This window comes from Oncorhynchus mykiss, chromosome 30 (genome assembly GCF_013265735.2).
Source record: "Oncorhynchus mykiss isolate Arlee chromosome 30, USDA_OmykA_1.1, whole genome shotgun sequence".
Taxonomy (NCBI): domain Eukaryota; kingdom Metazoa; phylum Chordata; class Actinopteri; order Salmoniformes; family Salmonidae; genus Oncorhynchus; species Oncorhynchus mykiss.
Window position 1 is genome coordinate 7084589 of NC_050570.1, and position 15761 is coordinate 7100349.

Here is a 15761-nt window from a genome sequence, read left to right on the forward strand (position 1 = left end):
ACTAACCCATCTCACTCATGTTACCCATCTCACCTTTTGTGTTCTTTCATATTTCATTGTTAGGCATGTTTGTGTATGTTAGGGTAGCTCCACATTTTTAAACATGGGTTTGGACAGGCTCATGAATTTACATTTGAGTCATTTTGCAGACACTCTTATCCAGTGAATATGTAGTGTATCTATACTGAACAAAAATGTAAACGCAACATGCAACAATTTCAAAGATTTGACAGAGTTACAGTTTATGTAAGGAAATCGGTCATTTAAATAAATAAATTAGGCCTTAATCTATGGATTTCACATGACTGGGAATACAGATATACATATTTTGGTCACAGATACCTTGAAAAAAAAAAGTAGGGGTGTGGATCAGAAAACCAGTCAGTATCTGGTGTGATCACCATTTGCCTCATGCAGCACAACACAACTCCTTCGCATAGAGTTGATCAGGCTGTTGATTGTGGCCTGTAGAATGTTGTCCCCACTCCTCTTCAATGGCTGTGCGAAGTTGCTAGATATTGGCGAGAACTGGAACACACTGTCATACACGTTGATCCAGAGCATCCCAAACATGCTCAGTGGGTGACATGTCTGGTGAGTATGCAGACCATGGAATAACTGAGACATTTTCAGCTTCCAGGAATTGCCATGCATTATCACGCTGAAACATGAGGTCATGGCGGCGGATGAATGGCATGTCAATGGGCCTCAGGATCTCGCCACGTTATCCCTGTGCCTTAAAATTGCCTTCGATAAAATGCAATTGTGTTAATTGTCCGTAGCTTATGCCTGCCCATACCATAACCCCACTGTCACCATGGGGCACTCTGTTCACAGCGTTGACATCAGCAAACCACTCGCCCACACAACGTCAATACACGTGTTCTGTGGTTGTGACGCCGGTTGGACGTACTGCCAAATTCTCTAAAACGACATTGGAGGCGGCTTATGGTAGAGATATTAACATTAAATTATCTGGCAAAAGCTCTGGTGGACATTCCTGTAGTCAGCATGCCAATTCCACACTCCCTCAAAACTTGAGTCATCTGTGGCATTGTGTTGGGTGACAAAACTGCACATTTTTAGAGTGGCCCTTTTATTGTGCCCAGCACAAGGTGCACTTGTGTAATGATCATGCTATTTAATCCTGTTCTTGATATGCCACACCTGTCAGGTGGATGGGATTATCTTGTCAAAGGAGAATTGCTCCCTAACAGGAATGTAAATACATTGGTGCACAACATTTGAGAGAAATACGCTTTTTTTGTGTGTGTGGAAAAATTCTAGGATCTTTTATTTCAGCTCATGAAACATAAGACCAACACTTTACATGTTGCGTTTTTATTTTTTGTTCAGCATATATAAATATGGTTCTGGGTTACGAAGGACATGGAAACCTATCAAACACTAGCCCTAAATCACTACCCAGTCCCAGAACCCTGACTTCTAACCTTTAACCCCTATGTCAGCTCTACAACCTTCTGTGCTGAATTGCTGGATGCCAAGTAGATTTCAAACCAACACTGACTGCTCTGTCTGCAAATCAATGGAAGTAGAGACCAGAGCCATTTATAGACATCCTGTATAGACATACCAGCTCTGGTAGGGGAAAGTACTCATACTCAATGTGTACGGCTCTGGTAGGGGAAAGTACTCATACTGTATGTGTACGGCTCTGGTATGGGAAAGTACTCATACTGTATGTGTACGGCTCTGGTATGGGAAAGTACTCATACTGTATGTGTATGGCTCTGGTAGGGGGAAGTACTCATACTGTATGTGTACGGCTCTGGTATGGGAAAGTACTCATACTGTATGTGTACGGCTCTGGTAGGGGAAAGTACTCATACTGTACAGTATGTGTACGGCTCTGGAATGGGAAAGTACTCATACTGTATGTGTACGGCTCTGGTATGGGAAAGTACTCATACTGTACAGTATGTGTACGGCTCTGGTATGGGAAAGTACTCATACTGTATGTGTACGGCTCTGGTATGGGAAAGTACTCATACTGTACAGTATGTGTACGGCTCTGGTATGGGAAAGTACTCATACTGAATGTGTACGGCTCTGGTATGGGAAAGTACTCATACTGTACAGTATGTGTACGGCTCTGGTATGGGAAAGTACTTATACAGTATGTGTACGACTCTGGTAGGGGAAAGTACTCATACTTTATGTGTACGGCTCTGGTATGGGAAAGTACTTATACTGTATGTGCCTACCACTCATTGTGCTTGTTTGAAGTGAACTACAGGGTTGTTTAGTAACACAAGCCTGTGTGATGTCTCTATCAGGGCTGGGGTCAATTCCATTTCAATTCAGTCAATTCTGGGAGTAGCCTGAAATTCCTATCCAATTTTCCTCATTGCTTTTCAAATAATTTCAATTATCTACATTGAAAATTACAAGAATAAGATACCATTTGAAATGGAATTGACCTTAACCCTGATGTCTTATCGGTGTTTCAGAGCCTTTTCATCAACTGAAATGTACATTTTCCTCATTGTTTTTCAGTTTATTTGGAACCGTCAGTTTAACTTCATGTGGTGAATGTATCGAAATGGAATTGAATATTGGAAGTGTTTTATTGGTGTTTCAGAGCCTTCCATCAACTCGTCGGACCACATCATGCTGCCCACTGATCACCACAGCCTGCCCATCACTTTGCAGTGCAACCTAACTTCAGCCCACAGTGCCCACAAGGAGAGCTTCTGGATGAAGAATGGGGAGGAGATCCAAGAGACCCGCGGAGAGAGAGCCAACACTGAGTACTAGTACGTCCCCATCTATAAGAGTTTAACAACAGTCATGGCAGGGAGAGTTTAGATCATTATCTTAGATAATTATCTGTCCTCCTATTTCCTTATTTTTTCCTTATATGTAATAAAGCCCTTATTGGTTAATAAAGTAGATTGGTTGGGCCCTCTTGTCTCTTCCTCAACTCTTTTTTTGAATTGACATCCTAGTGTATATTTTTGATGATTGATTGGGGGCTTGGAACTCTCCCCTTCAGTCCTATTTAGTGTTGTGTTGAGGATCCCTGGCTGTCACGCTGGAGACCCGGGGTCATTTCCCCGACGGGGAGCTTTAAACATATAAGTGTTGATTAACTTTGAAAAGATCCTCTCTGCCGTGTTAGAATTCTGGGGGTTTCTTGATTGTTCCTGATTATTAGAAATGTTGAAGATGGGTTGGTCTAGGTCCTACAGTATTTGCCCCGCTTGCCCCCTTATGGGTAACAGTCCTCTAACCTAAGTGCACATTTCTGAAGAAACGACAGATTATTGGAACACAGGCAATGCCTCTGACATCAGAGTGCCTTTCAGAGTTAGAACTAAACGAGGATTGATTGACTTGTGGTGTTTGTTTTGTGTAAATCCAGCCTGAAGAAGCCCCGAGGAGAGGATTCAGGGGAGTACATGTGTGTCTACACCTTCGATCAGGCCCCGTCTGCTAACGCCACCATCGAGATTAAAGGTACGACCTATCCCTAACCCTCCGTTAACATAACATAGTGTTGTATGAGGTTAGCCACACCATCGAGATTAAAGGTACGACCTATCCCTAACATAACATAGTGTTGTATGAGGTTAGCCACACCATCGAGATTAAAGTTACGACCTATCCCTAACCCTCCGTTAACATAACATAGTGTTGTATGAGGTTAGCCACACCATCGAGATTAAAGGTACGACCTATCCCTAACCCTCCGTTAACATAACATAGTGTTGTATGAGGTTAGCCACACCATCGAGATTAAAGGTACGACCTATCCCTAACCCTCCGTTAACATAACATAGTGTTGTATGAGGTTAGCCACACCATCGAGATTAAAGGTACGACCTATCCCTAACCCTCCGTTAACATAACATAGTGTTGTATGAGGTTAGCCACACCATCGAGATTAAAGGTACGACCTATCCCTAACCCTCCGTTAACATAACATAGTGTTGTATGAGGTTAGCCACACCATCGAGATTAAAGGTACGACCTATCCCTAACCCTCCGTTAACATAACATAGTGTTGTATGAGGTTAGCCACACCATCGAGATTAAAGGTACGACCTATCCCTAACCCTCCGTTAACATAACATAGTGTTGTATGAGGTTAGCCACACCATCGAGATTAAAGGTACGACCTATCCCTAACCCTCCGTTAACATAACATAGTGTTGTATGAGGTTAGCCACACCATCGAGATTAAAGGTACGACCTATTCCTAACCCTCCGTTAACATAACATAGTGTTGTATGAGGTTAGGCACACCATCGAGATTAAAGGTACGACCTATCCCTAACCCTCCGTTAACATAACATAGTGTTGTATGAGGTTAGCCACACCATCGAGATTAAAGGTACGACCTATCCCTAACCCTCCGTTAACATAACATAGTGTTGTATGAGGTTAGCCACACCATCGAGATTAAAGGTACGACCTATCCCTAACCCTCCGTTAACATAACATAGTGTTGTATGAGGTTAGCCACACCATCGAGATTAAAGGTACGACCTATCCCTAACCCTCCGTTAACATAACATAGTGTTGTATGAGGTTAGGCACACCATCGAGATTAAAGGTACGACCTATCCCTAACCCTCCGTTAACATAACATAGTGTTGTATGAGGTTAGCCACACCATCGAGATTAAAGGTACAGTACTACTCCCACCCACCAGTGTTGAATAGTAATTCACATGAGTCATTCACATGAATCATTCACGAGTCATTCACATGAATCATTGACATGAATCATTCCAAGGCGCAATGATGACCTAATAGGCTGCCCAATTTAGCACTGTCATATAGTCCCTGAAATACCGCCTTTCATAGGGCCTCCCTGCCTACATCAGACCTGGGTTCAAAAACTATTTCAGGTATTTCAATTACTTTTCAATATATTTCCAAAACAAGTATTCAGAGAACCTTTATTTGAAAAAACAAGTAGTACAGTATTGGAATGTATTTGGAAATACACATGGAAGGTGTTTGAAAATACTCAAATACACTGACTCACACATTCCCATGCATTGAATCCAGGTATTTGATAATATTATTTGAAAAAAGTATTAACTAAAATACTCAAAAGTACTTGTTTTGTGCAGTGTATTTGAAAATACTCAAATAAGACAGAAAAAAACATATTTAAATAACAAATACTCAAATACACATGTATTTGTCCCCAGGTCTGGCCTACACCACCATTGAGTGTTGAATGGTAGACATTGTATTAGGTACACCTCGTTCACAAAAATGGATTGCTTCTGCAAACAGTGAGTCACATGGCTGTGGCTTGCTACTCTTTATAAAGCGGGCAGACAGGCATCGAGGCATTCAGTTACTGTTTGATTAAACGTTAGAATGCGCAAAGCTAGTGACCTAAGCAACTCTGAGCGTGGTATGATCATCAGTGCCAGGCGTGTCGGATCCAGTATCTCAGAAATGTCCTCCTGATACGACAGTGTCTAGGGTTTACTGAGAATGGTGCGACAGGCCTCCCGAGTGGATCCAGAGATTCTGGGTTCGAGTCCAGGCTCTGTCGCGACCGGGAGACCCATGGGGCGGCGCACAATTGGCCCAGCATCGTCCGGGTTAGGGGAGGGTTTGGCCGGCAGGGATGTCCTTGTCCCATCGGGCACTAGCGACTCCTGTGGTGAGCCGGGCGCATTGCATGCTGACACGGTCGCCAGGTGTACGGTGTTTTCTCCGACACATTGGTACGGCTGGCTTCCAGGTTAAGTGGGCATTGTGTCAAGAAGCAGTGCGGCTTGGCAGGGTTGTGTTTCGGAGTACGCATGGCTCTCGACCTTCGCCTCTCCCGAGTCCGTACGAGAGTTGCAGCGATGAGACAAAACTGTAACTACCAACAGGATACCACGAAATTGGGGAGAAAAAGAGGTTAAAAAAAAAAGAGAGAGAGAGAATGGTGCAAGAAACTTTAAACATTCCTGTTTAAAGTCCTGTGGCAGTCCTGTGGCAGTCCTGTGGGCGAAAACAGATAGTTGATGAGAGAAGTCGAAGGGAAATGCAAGCTAACAGGTGGACAACATCTCGGAACTCGTCGATCCTTGTCACAGATGGACTATTGCAGCAGACGACCTCACCTGGTTCCGCTCCTATCAGCTAAAAACAAGAAGAAGAAGTGGTGCCAGTGGGCACGACATCACCAACACTGGACAATTGAGGAGTGGGAAAATGTTGCCTGGTCCAACGAATGCTGTTACATCACGCTGATGATATTGTCAGGATTTAGCGTAAAACGTGCTTCCTGCTTTTGCCAGCCAATCATCTGTGGACTGAACTGACATGGTTTGTAAATAATAATGTACATAATAATAGTCCTTCCACAGTGACCTTTCAGTGACCTTTCAGTGACTGGATTCTGAATTCTTATTCCTTACACTCATTGCTGCTCCTTTATTCGCACACTTGCATACACACACCGTAAACACACACACACACACACACACACACACACACACACACCGTAAACACACACACACACACACCGTAAACACACACACACACCGTAAACACACACACACACACCGTAAACACACACACCGTAAACACACACACACACACACACACACACCGTAAACACACACACACACCGTAAACACACACACACACACACACACACACACACACCGTGAACACACACACCGTACACACAAAAACACAAACACACACAGCAGTGAATGGATTCCCATGGGGCTAGTACTGATCGTTCCCAATAGACAGCAAGAAATACCTTCATTTAGGATTAGAGTTTATGTTTATGAATCAAGATGCCGTAACAACAGAACAACAGCTGTTAAATGAATAACACAGGTTATTCGAAGGTTGAACATTACCCACGAGGCAATGTACAGCTGGAGATGCTGTTGTAATTGAATCTCAGCGTACAATTGTAATTGATGATTTTAATATTTACTAGAGCAAACTTATTCTAATAGAGAACTCTATATACCTTCACATTGGAATTGGAACTGCAGTTTAAATTCTGTATTGACTGATTTGTTTCACTATTAGTGAAACTATCATTACTTTCATTGGTTGCGTCCTAAGTGGTGCCCTGAAATGGTGCCCTATTCCCTTTATAGTGCACTTCTTTTGACCATATCCTATAGGGTTCTATGTAGTGGGAAGTAATATTTGATACACTATATTATATAAACATCACATGCGACTCGTGATAAGACTAAGCAATTCGCTTATTAAAAGCGTTATCTGACTCCATAAAGATAATTAGCAATATGCAAGAGCCTAAGGTTGAGTTAGAGTAATAGACAATGAAGAAATGTCTGAGAATGGAATTCTAAATACAAGTGTATTTGATTACGCTGTAGAACGAATGGATAGACATGCAAGCCCTAAAGCTTAAGTTACAAAGAATTAACAAGGCATTATTCTGAGGGAGGGAGGGAGGGAGGGAGGGAGGGAGGGAGGGAGGGAGGGAGGGAGGGAGGGAGGGAGGGAGGGAGGGAGGGAGAGAGAGAGAGAGAGAGAGAGAGAGAGAGAGAGAGAGAGAGAGAGAGAGAGAGAGAGAGAGAGAGAGAGAGAGAGAGAGAGAGAGAGAGAGAGAGAGAGAGAGAGAGAGAGAGAGAGAGAGAGAGAGAGAGAGAGAGAGAGAGAGAGAGAGAGAGAGAGAGAGAGAGAGAGAGAGAGAGAGAGAGAGAGAGAGAGAGAGAGAGAGAGAGAGAGAGAGAGAGAGAGAGAGAAGGTTTCTCACCACAGCAAGTCAGGGTGGGCTGCCCTACATCTATAGCTCTATACACAGTACAGGAAATGGGCTGCCCTACGTCTATAGCTCTATACACAGTACAGGAAATGGGCTGCCCTACATCTATAGCTCTATACACAGTACAGGAAATGGCATGCCCTACATCTATAGGTCTATACACAGTACAGGAAATGGGCTGTGCTGCCCTACATCTATAGGTCTATACACAGTACAGGAAATGGGCTGCCCTACATCTATAGGTCTATACACAGTACAGGAAATGGGCTGCCCTACATCTATAGGTATTTACACAGTACAGGAAATGGGCTGGGTCGCCCTACATCTATAGGTCTATACACAGTACAGGAAATGGGCTGGGCTGCCCTACATCTATAGGTCTATACACAGTACAGGAAATGGGCTGGGCTGCCCTACATCTATAGGTCTATACACAGTACAGGAAATGGGCTGCCCTACATCTATAGGTATTTACACAGTACAGGAAATGGGCTGGGTCGCCCTACATCTTTAGGTCTATACACAGTACAGGAAATGGGCTGCCCTACATCTATAGGTCTATACACAGTACAGGAAATGGGCTGCCCTACATCTATAGCTCTATACACAGTACAGGAAATGGGCTGCCCTACATCTATAGCTCTATACTCAGTACAGGAAATGGGCTGGTATTTGGAACAGAATCCCTGAGACTTTATTATGTGATAACACGGTATTATAACTCATTGCCTTCCTTTAAAAAAAAATGTCCTTTGTTCTTATTGGTCATTTCCCCTCATTCCAGCTGGTCCTGACATCATAGGCCACAAGCGTAGTGACAATAAGAATGAGGGCCAGAAGGCCTTGCTATACTGTAAGTCCACTGGCTACCCCTACCCTATCTGGACCTGGCGCAAACTGGACAACGGGTTCTACATGGTACGTTGTTGTTGTTGTTCTTCTTCTTCTCCTTGTTATTGTTGTTGTTCTTCTTCTTCTCCTTGTTATTGTTGTTGTTGTTGTTCTTCTTTTTCTTGCTGTTGTTGTTGTTGTTCTTCTTCTTGTTATTGTTGTTGTTCTTCTTGTTATTGTTGTTGTTGTTCTTCTTCTTGTTATTGTTGTTGTTGTTCTTCTTCTTCTTGTTATTGTTGTTGTTGTTCTTCTTCTTGTTATTGTTGTTGTTCTTCTTCTTGTTATTGTTGTTGTTCTTCTTCTTGTTATTGTTGTTGTTCTTCTTCTTGTTATTGTTGTTGTTCTTCTTCTTGTTATTGTTGTTGTTGTTCTTCTTCTTCTTGTTATTGTTGTTGTTGTTCTTCTTCTTGTTATTGTTGTTGTTGTTGTTCTTGTTATTGTTGTTGTTGTTCTTCTTCTTCTTGTTATTGTTGTTGTTGTTGTTCTTCTTCTTGTTATTGTTGTTGTTGTTGTTGTTCTTCTTGTTATTGTTGTTGTTGTTCTTCTTCTTCTTGTTATTGTTGTTGTTGTTCTTCTTCTTGTTATTGTTGTTGTTGTTGTTCTTGTTATTGTTGTTGTTGTTCTTCTTCTTCTTGTTATTGTTGTTGTTGTTGTTCTTCTTGTTATTGTTGTTGTTGTTGTTCTTGTTATTGTTGTTGTTGTTCTTCTTCTTCTTGTTATTGTTGTTGTTGTTGTTCTTCTTGTTATTGTTGTTGTTGTTGTTGTTCTTCTTGTTATTGTTGTTGTTGTTGTTGTTGTTGTTCTTCTTGTTATTGTTGTTGTTGTTGTTGTTCTTCTTGTTATTGTTGTTGTTGTTGTTGTTCTTCTTGTTGTTGTTGTTGTTCTTCTTCTTCTTGTTATTGTTGTTGTTGTTGTTCTTCTTCTTCTTGTTATTGTTGTTGTTGTTGTTCTTCTTGTTCTTGTTGTTGCTCTTGTTGTTGTTGTTGTTGTTCTTGTTCTTCTACTTCTTCTACTTCGCATGACCATCACTTCTCCTCCTCCCTCTCCCGACAGGACATCAACAACTCCTCCGGCCGTTTCTTCATTAACAACAAAGACAACTACACTGAGCTGAGTATCATCAACCTGGACATCGACTCCGACCCGGGGGAGTACCAGTGTAACGCCACCAACATGATCGGCACCTCGTCCATCGTGTCTGTGCTGCGGGTCCGGAGCTACCTGGCCTGGCTTTGGCCTCTGCTGGGCGTCCTGGCCGAGGTCGTTATCCTGGTCATCATCATCGTGGTCTATGAGAAACGCAAGAAGCCAGACGACATACAAGACGGTGAGTCAGGAGTCTGAGACCATATCAGCCATGGTGGCCATTTTGGTTTGCTGGTTTGTGGTTCGTTCTCCTCATTTCAATGTTTTTATTGTTGTTTGTGGTCAAATATAGTTTGCAGATAGCCATTTCAAATGAGAAAAACAATAATCAGCATTATTCAATACTGCAGATTACTTCCACGAATAAGATACTCAATTCTTAAATCATAGTTCTCTCTGTATATGGAGGCATCCTTGCCAACCAGCTGATGACCTAACAACCAGTGATGTAGTGGAGGGTTAACTCAAGTACTCTGTGTACCCTCCTATTTACCCACGGTGTTCAGGGTTTACCCTCCTGTTAACTCACGGTGTTCAGCGTTTACCCTCCTGTTAACTCACGGTGTTCAGGGTTTACCCTCCTGTTAACCCACAGTGTTCAGGGTTTACCCTCCTGTTAACTCACAGTGTTCAGGGGTTACCCTCCTGTTAACTCACGGTGTTCAGGGTTTACCCTCCTGTTAACCCACGGTGTTCAGGGTTTACCCTCCTGTTAACCCACGGTGTTCAGGGTTTACCCTCCTGTTAACCTACAGTGTTCAGGGTTTACCCTCCTATTTACCCATGGTGTTCAGGGTTTACCCTCCTGTTAACCCACAGTGTTCAGGGTTTACCCTCCTGTTAACCCACAGTGTTCAGGGTTTACCCTCCTATTTACCCACGGTGTTCAGGGTTTACCCTTCTGTTAACCCACGGTGTTCAGGGTTTACCCTCCAAATTGTTACCACTACATCCTTGCTAACAACGTCCCAGCTGGCCTAATCAAATTACCCATGAATATTCAATCTGTTAGATTGTCCTGACAAGGTGTGTCCTACAGCAACAGTGTTGTGTGTGTGTGTGTGTGTGTGTGTGTGTGTGTGTGTGTGTGTGTCTGTCTGTTGGGTGAAGCTACTCAGACTGAATTATTAAGTACAGGTGTAGCCAGATTAGTGTCAGATAACGACAGAGCAGATGTCTGCTGACCTGCAAAATCTGACTTCAAAGTATTTTTCTGTCTAGACAGACTGCAATTTCTGATCCATTCTGATCAACTGGCTTGTTCTTGTGTCAGGAAAATAAATACCACATTAATCAGATCATATACTGTACCTGGCCATTACGACAGATCAAAGTTGTTTCTGCCTTTGGCCTTTTGTTGGGCAAAAGACACACACACACACACACACACACACACACACACACACACACACACACACACACACACACACACACACACACACACACACGGTACAACAACCCTTAGTTAATAAATGTTGGCAGGGTATTACTGTGTAATATTTTTCCCCCTCTTTCCCGAATTGCATAACACAACCTATGTTTGGTAAGTGACAGACTGCATGTCTCTTGAGATTCAATCAGCATCTAAGCTTATGTCCAAACCATCCAAGCTAGCCTGATCAGTTTGTGCTGTGATCAGTAGCTTACTCCTGTGGTTGTTGTCATGCCAAGCAACGACCATAGGAGTTGGCAAGACAGCACAAACAGATCTGACCCCAGGCTACACCCACACAACATTCTGTACATTCATCTATCCCCAGTGGGCAAGATTTGGCACGTGATGTCAAACGGACGTCATTTTCTGGTTTTAAAACAGATTTTCTGGTTGAGAGGATGTCATATTACCAGTTTACAATCAAACCGTGACTGTAAAGATGTTGTTTTTTTTCTTCACGACGGCACCAAGACGTCATCGAGACGTCATATTTTGGTTGTTATCTGTTCGTATAACCAGTTTTGTTAGCTGGGTTTTCTATAGAACCTTAAATTAGAATGTCTCTTACCTTACTGCTTAGGCTACTTCTCTATGGACGTTCACAGTCAGACAGCTTGTATTAAACAACAACAAAATAGTATGTCGTGCCAAGGTCACCTTCAAGGTCATCTGTTTTCAATTATTCTATTCCCTATTTGATGCTAGTAGCATAATAGGCTTTTGTAAGGAGTCCATTAATATAATATATGCCATTAAACAGACACTTTTATCAAAAGCAGCTTACAGTCCTGCATACATTTTTAGTATGGGTGGCCTCAGCGGGAATTGAACTCACAACCCTGGCATTGCAAGCACCATCCTATATCAACTGAGCCACACAGGACTAAAGTTGTTGACTTTGTGTTGGTCAATTTCAATGCAGTGAGTGAATAGACCTTTTGGTGCGCAGCTTGTCTGTCTTTGCATGTATATTTGTAATGAAAAGGAATTTAAACTTCTGCTTGAAATTCATAATCACTTTCTCATCTCATGTGGGTTTTGTGGCTCTTTTTGACTGCATTTGGTGTGATTGTGACTGTGAGTGTCCTTCCCTGTTAAGTTTAAAGATGGCTTCCATTCAGCATAGGGCCAATACACTATTTAACTTCTTCACCTGCGATTCCATCCCATCAGCATGGTTTTGAGCTCAAGTTTAGTTCATTCACTTATGGAATTTATGGAACTTAATTAAATCAATTTATGGAACTAGTGGAACTTAATTGTATCAATTTATGGAACTAGTGGAACTTAAATTGTATCAATTTATGGAACTAGTGGAACTTAAATTGTATCAATTTATGGAACTAGTGGAACTTAAATTGTATCAATTTATGGAACTAGTGGAACTAAGTTAAATTCCAAAATCATGGAATTGTGTAACACACAAAACTGTCTATGAACGTCATTTAACCAAGCCTCCAACCAGACAATGTGTTACAGTCATTCATATTACCACTGTAACACGTTGCTTCGTTAAGGAATACTGTACTTTCTACCCAAACAGTTCCCCACCAACATGCTCCATTTTCTTCCTGTCATTTTTTCAGAAGATATTTTCAGCTGATGATCTAAAACAAAGTTGTTGTTTTTTTGTCTTCATTTCTTCATATTTTCCCTTTGTGCATCAGATGACGAACCAGCTGGACCCATGTAAGTGCATCCATGTTACAATCATTTCTTGATTTAGAGGTCTATGTTTTGCTCCAGTGTTTTTGTGTTGTTTCTGTTGCTGTACACTAGAGTTGGGCTCAATTATATTTTGTAAAACTGAAATTGATCTTCCAATTCAAAATGTTCCTAATTGACAGGAACCCTGGGGTACATTGCCTTCAAGTCATGCATACAGTATATTCTACAAACCTTGTTTTACTGCTAAGTAGATGTAAAGTTTTTGACCAATGATCAGTGATCAGGTGTATTATTAGTGTGTTAGCTTTGTTTTGATGGTAACCCAGTCTAACTCAGTCTGTGTGTATCCTATTACAGGAAAACTAACTCCACCAACAACCACAAAGACAAGAACCTTCGTCAGAGGAACACAAACTGAGCAGATTGATGTCTCATTATTAGTGAGTATTTATCCTCTCTTGAAGTCAATGCCAGAGTTGTCTGGTCAAAACACAGAGAAAAGAAATGAGCTGGCAGCCATTTTGTTTTCCCAAATTCATGTTGTTGTCATTTACTTCATGTAGCAGCAACCTGTCAATCACCACAGACAGTCAATCACATGTTGTGCAGGAAATCAATATTGCTAAAAAGTTTATCCTACTTTATCAATAACTTGTCATCGTATATCTTCCTGTCAATGCTACAGACATACAGACACATATTGTGACATGTAATCTGCAAGTGGTGTGTAACAGCCAGGGTTGGGGTCAAACCCATTTAAATAAATCCAGGAAGTAAACTAAATTTAAATAAATCCAGGAAGTAAACTCAATTTAAATAAATCCAGGAAGTAAACCACATTTAAATAAATCCAGGAAGTAAACCACATTTAAATAAATCCAGGAAGTAAACTAAATTTAAATAAATCCAGGAAGTATACTAAATTGACTGAATGGAAATGAAATTCGTCCCCAACCCTGATGCCAGTACAAACAAAGTACAATAGAACACACTAATAATTTCCTTCCACTTTTTTCCCCCACAGATAATAACATATTATACATGTATTGACCATATGAAGGTAACCAGGAGAGGGATCCATAGCAATGTGTTAATGAGGAGGAGGAAGAGGAGGAGGAGGAGCTACTGTAAATGTCTGTATTGTATGATGAGGCATGCCTTCTGATTTGATTATCTGTTTATCGTGTGATGGGGGTGAAGAAGGTGATCAATGAATGTGATCCCCATAACATTATGAATGGTTTACGAAGTGTCTATGGAAGCATTATAACCATTGTGGCTGCATGCAGTTATTGATTGTTGCTGTTTATTTATTTATTATTTATTCTTATCAGATTCTTGTCATTTTCTATTTTTTTTAATACTAATTCTGAAGTAACGCATGCAAGGTATTCTAACCTTCTGTTTGGTGTTGACATGACTTTTTCCTCTCCGTCTCAAAGGGCACCTCAGTCTATATACAATGCACTACTTTTTGACCAGGGGCCTGGGTCTCAAATCCAAAATGGCACCCTAGTCCCTATATAGTGATCTACTCTTGACCAGGGCTCACAGGGTAGTGCACTGTATAGGGCAGGGGTATTTTGACCCTACTGTATAGGAAAGGGGTATTCTGACCCTACTGTATAGGACAGGGGTATTCTGACTCTACTGTATAGGACAGGGGTATTCTGACCCTACTGTAGGGCAGGGGTATTCTGACCCTACTGTATAGGGCAGGGGTATTCTGACCCTACTGTATAGGACAGGGGTATTCTGACCCTACTGTATAGGACAGGGGTATTCTGACCCTACTGTAGGGCAGGGGTATTCTGACCCTACTGTATAGGACAGGGGTATTCTGACCCTAATGTATAGGACAGGGGTATTCTGACCCTACTGTATAGGACAGGGGTATTCTGACCCTACTGTATAGGACGGGTATTCTGACCCTACTGTATAGGACAGGGGTATTCTAACCCTACTGTATAGGACAGGGGTATTCTGACCCTATGAGGTCCGGAGCACTGCTGGTTTTCTGTTCTACATGATAATGATTTACACCCACCTGATGTCCCAGGTCTAAATCAGTCCATGATTACAGGGGAATAATGGGATCATTTTTTTGATGAATTTGAGTGATAGACTTTTAGAGAAAAACGGGGCTATCTAGAACCTAAAAGGGTTCTTCGGCTGTCCCCATAGGAGAACCCTTTGAAGAACCCTTTTTGGTTCGAGGTAGAACCCTTTTGGTTCATGGATCCCGAAAGAGTTCTACCTGGCACCAAAAAGTGTTCTACCTGGCACCAAAAAGTGTTCTACCTGGAACCAAAAAGAGTTCTACTATGGTGGACAGCTGAAGAATCCTTTTGGAACCCTTTTTTCTAAGAGTATATAAGGAATAGGTTCCCATAGGGAGGAATAGGTTCCCATAGGGAGGAATAGGTTCCCATATGGAGGAATAGGTTACCATATGGAGGAATAGGTTCCCATAGGGAGGAATAGGGTGCCCTTTGAGATGCTGGCCTGGTTTTGTTGACTTTCAGATGCTGGCCTGGTTTTGTTGACTTTGAAATGCTGGCCTGGTTTTGTTGACTTTGAGAGTGGCTTCATGTTGATAGATAATCATTATTTATTTGTGTTGACTATGAGAATCTAAAGACTTTGCAATGTAAAAGAAAAATCGCCAGAGATCGTAATCTGGTATGACAGTAAATCTGTACAGTTTATCATTCTGCTGCATACTATTTTATAAGTTGGTAACTTGTTTAACATTTCATCAGATTAGATTTGGTTTACATTTTAATGAGGACTTTACAATGTCTTTTGACTTTGATTGATAATTCCTATATTTTACATGTTCTGTATGTATATCTTTATGAAATCACCTTCATATATA

At 41.6% G+C, this 15761-nt stretch overlaps 1 protein-coding gene across 2 annotated transcripts in view; it reads left to right on the plus strand.

Annotated features, from left to right (window-relative positions):
• The window catches only part of LOC110521231 (neuroplastin), a 50197-nt gene extending 34658 nt beyond the window's left edge, over nucleotides 1–15539 (plus strand). The window contains exons 2-8 of one of the 2 annotated variants that reach the window (XM_036968919.1): nucleotides 2603–2777; nucleotides 3386–3480; nucleotides 8528–8661; nucleotides 9688–9961; nucleotides 12883–12904; nucleotides 13241–13323; nucleotides 13908–15539. In XM_036968919.1, the coding sequence (XP_036824814.1) occupies nucleotides 2603–2777; nucleotides 3386–3480; nucleotides 8528–8661; nucleotides 9688–9961; nucleotides 12883–12904; nucleotides 13241–13301 (761 nt within the window). In that variant the 3' untranslated portion in view covers nucleotides 13302–13323; nucleotides 13908–15539. The remainder of the gene's footprint in view (nucleotides 1–2602; nucleotides 2778–3385; nucleotides 3481–8527; nucleotides 8662–9687; nucleotides 9962–12882; nucleotides 12905–13240; nucleotides 13324–13907) is intronic. The other variant, XM_036968920.1, reaches the window with a different exon arrangement.
• The last annotated feature ends 222 nt before the right edge of the window (nucleotides 15540–15761 follow it).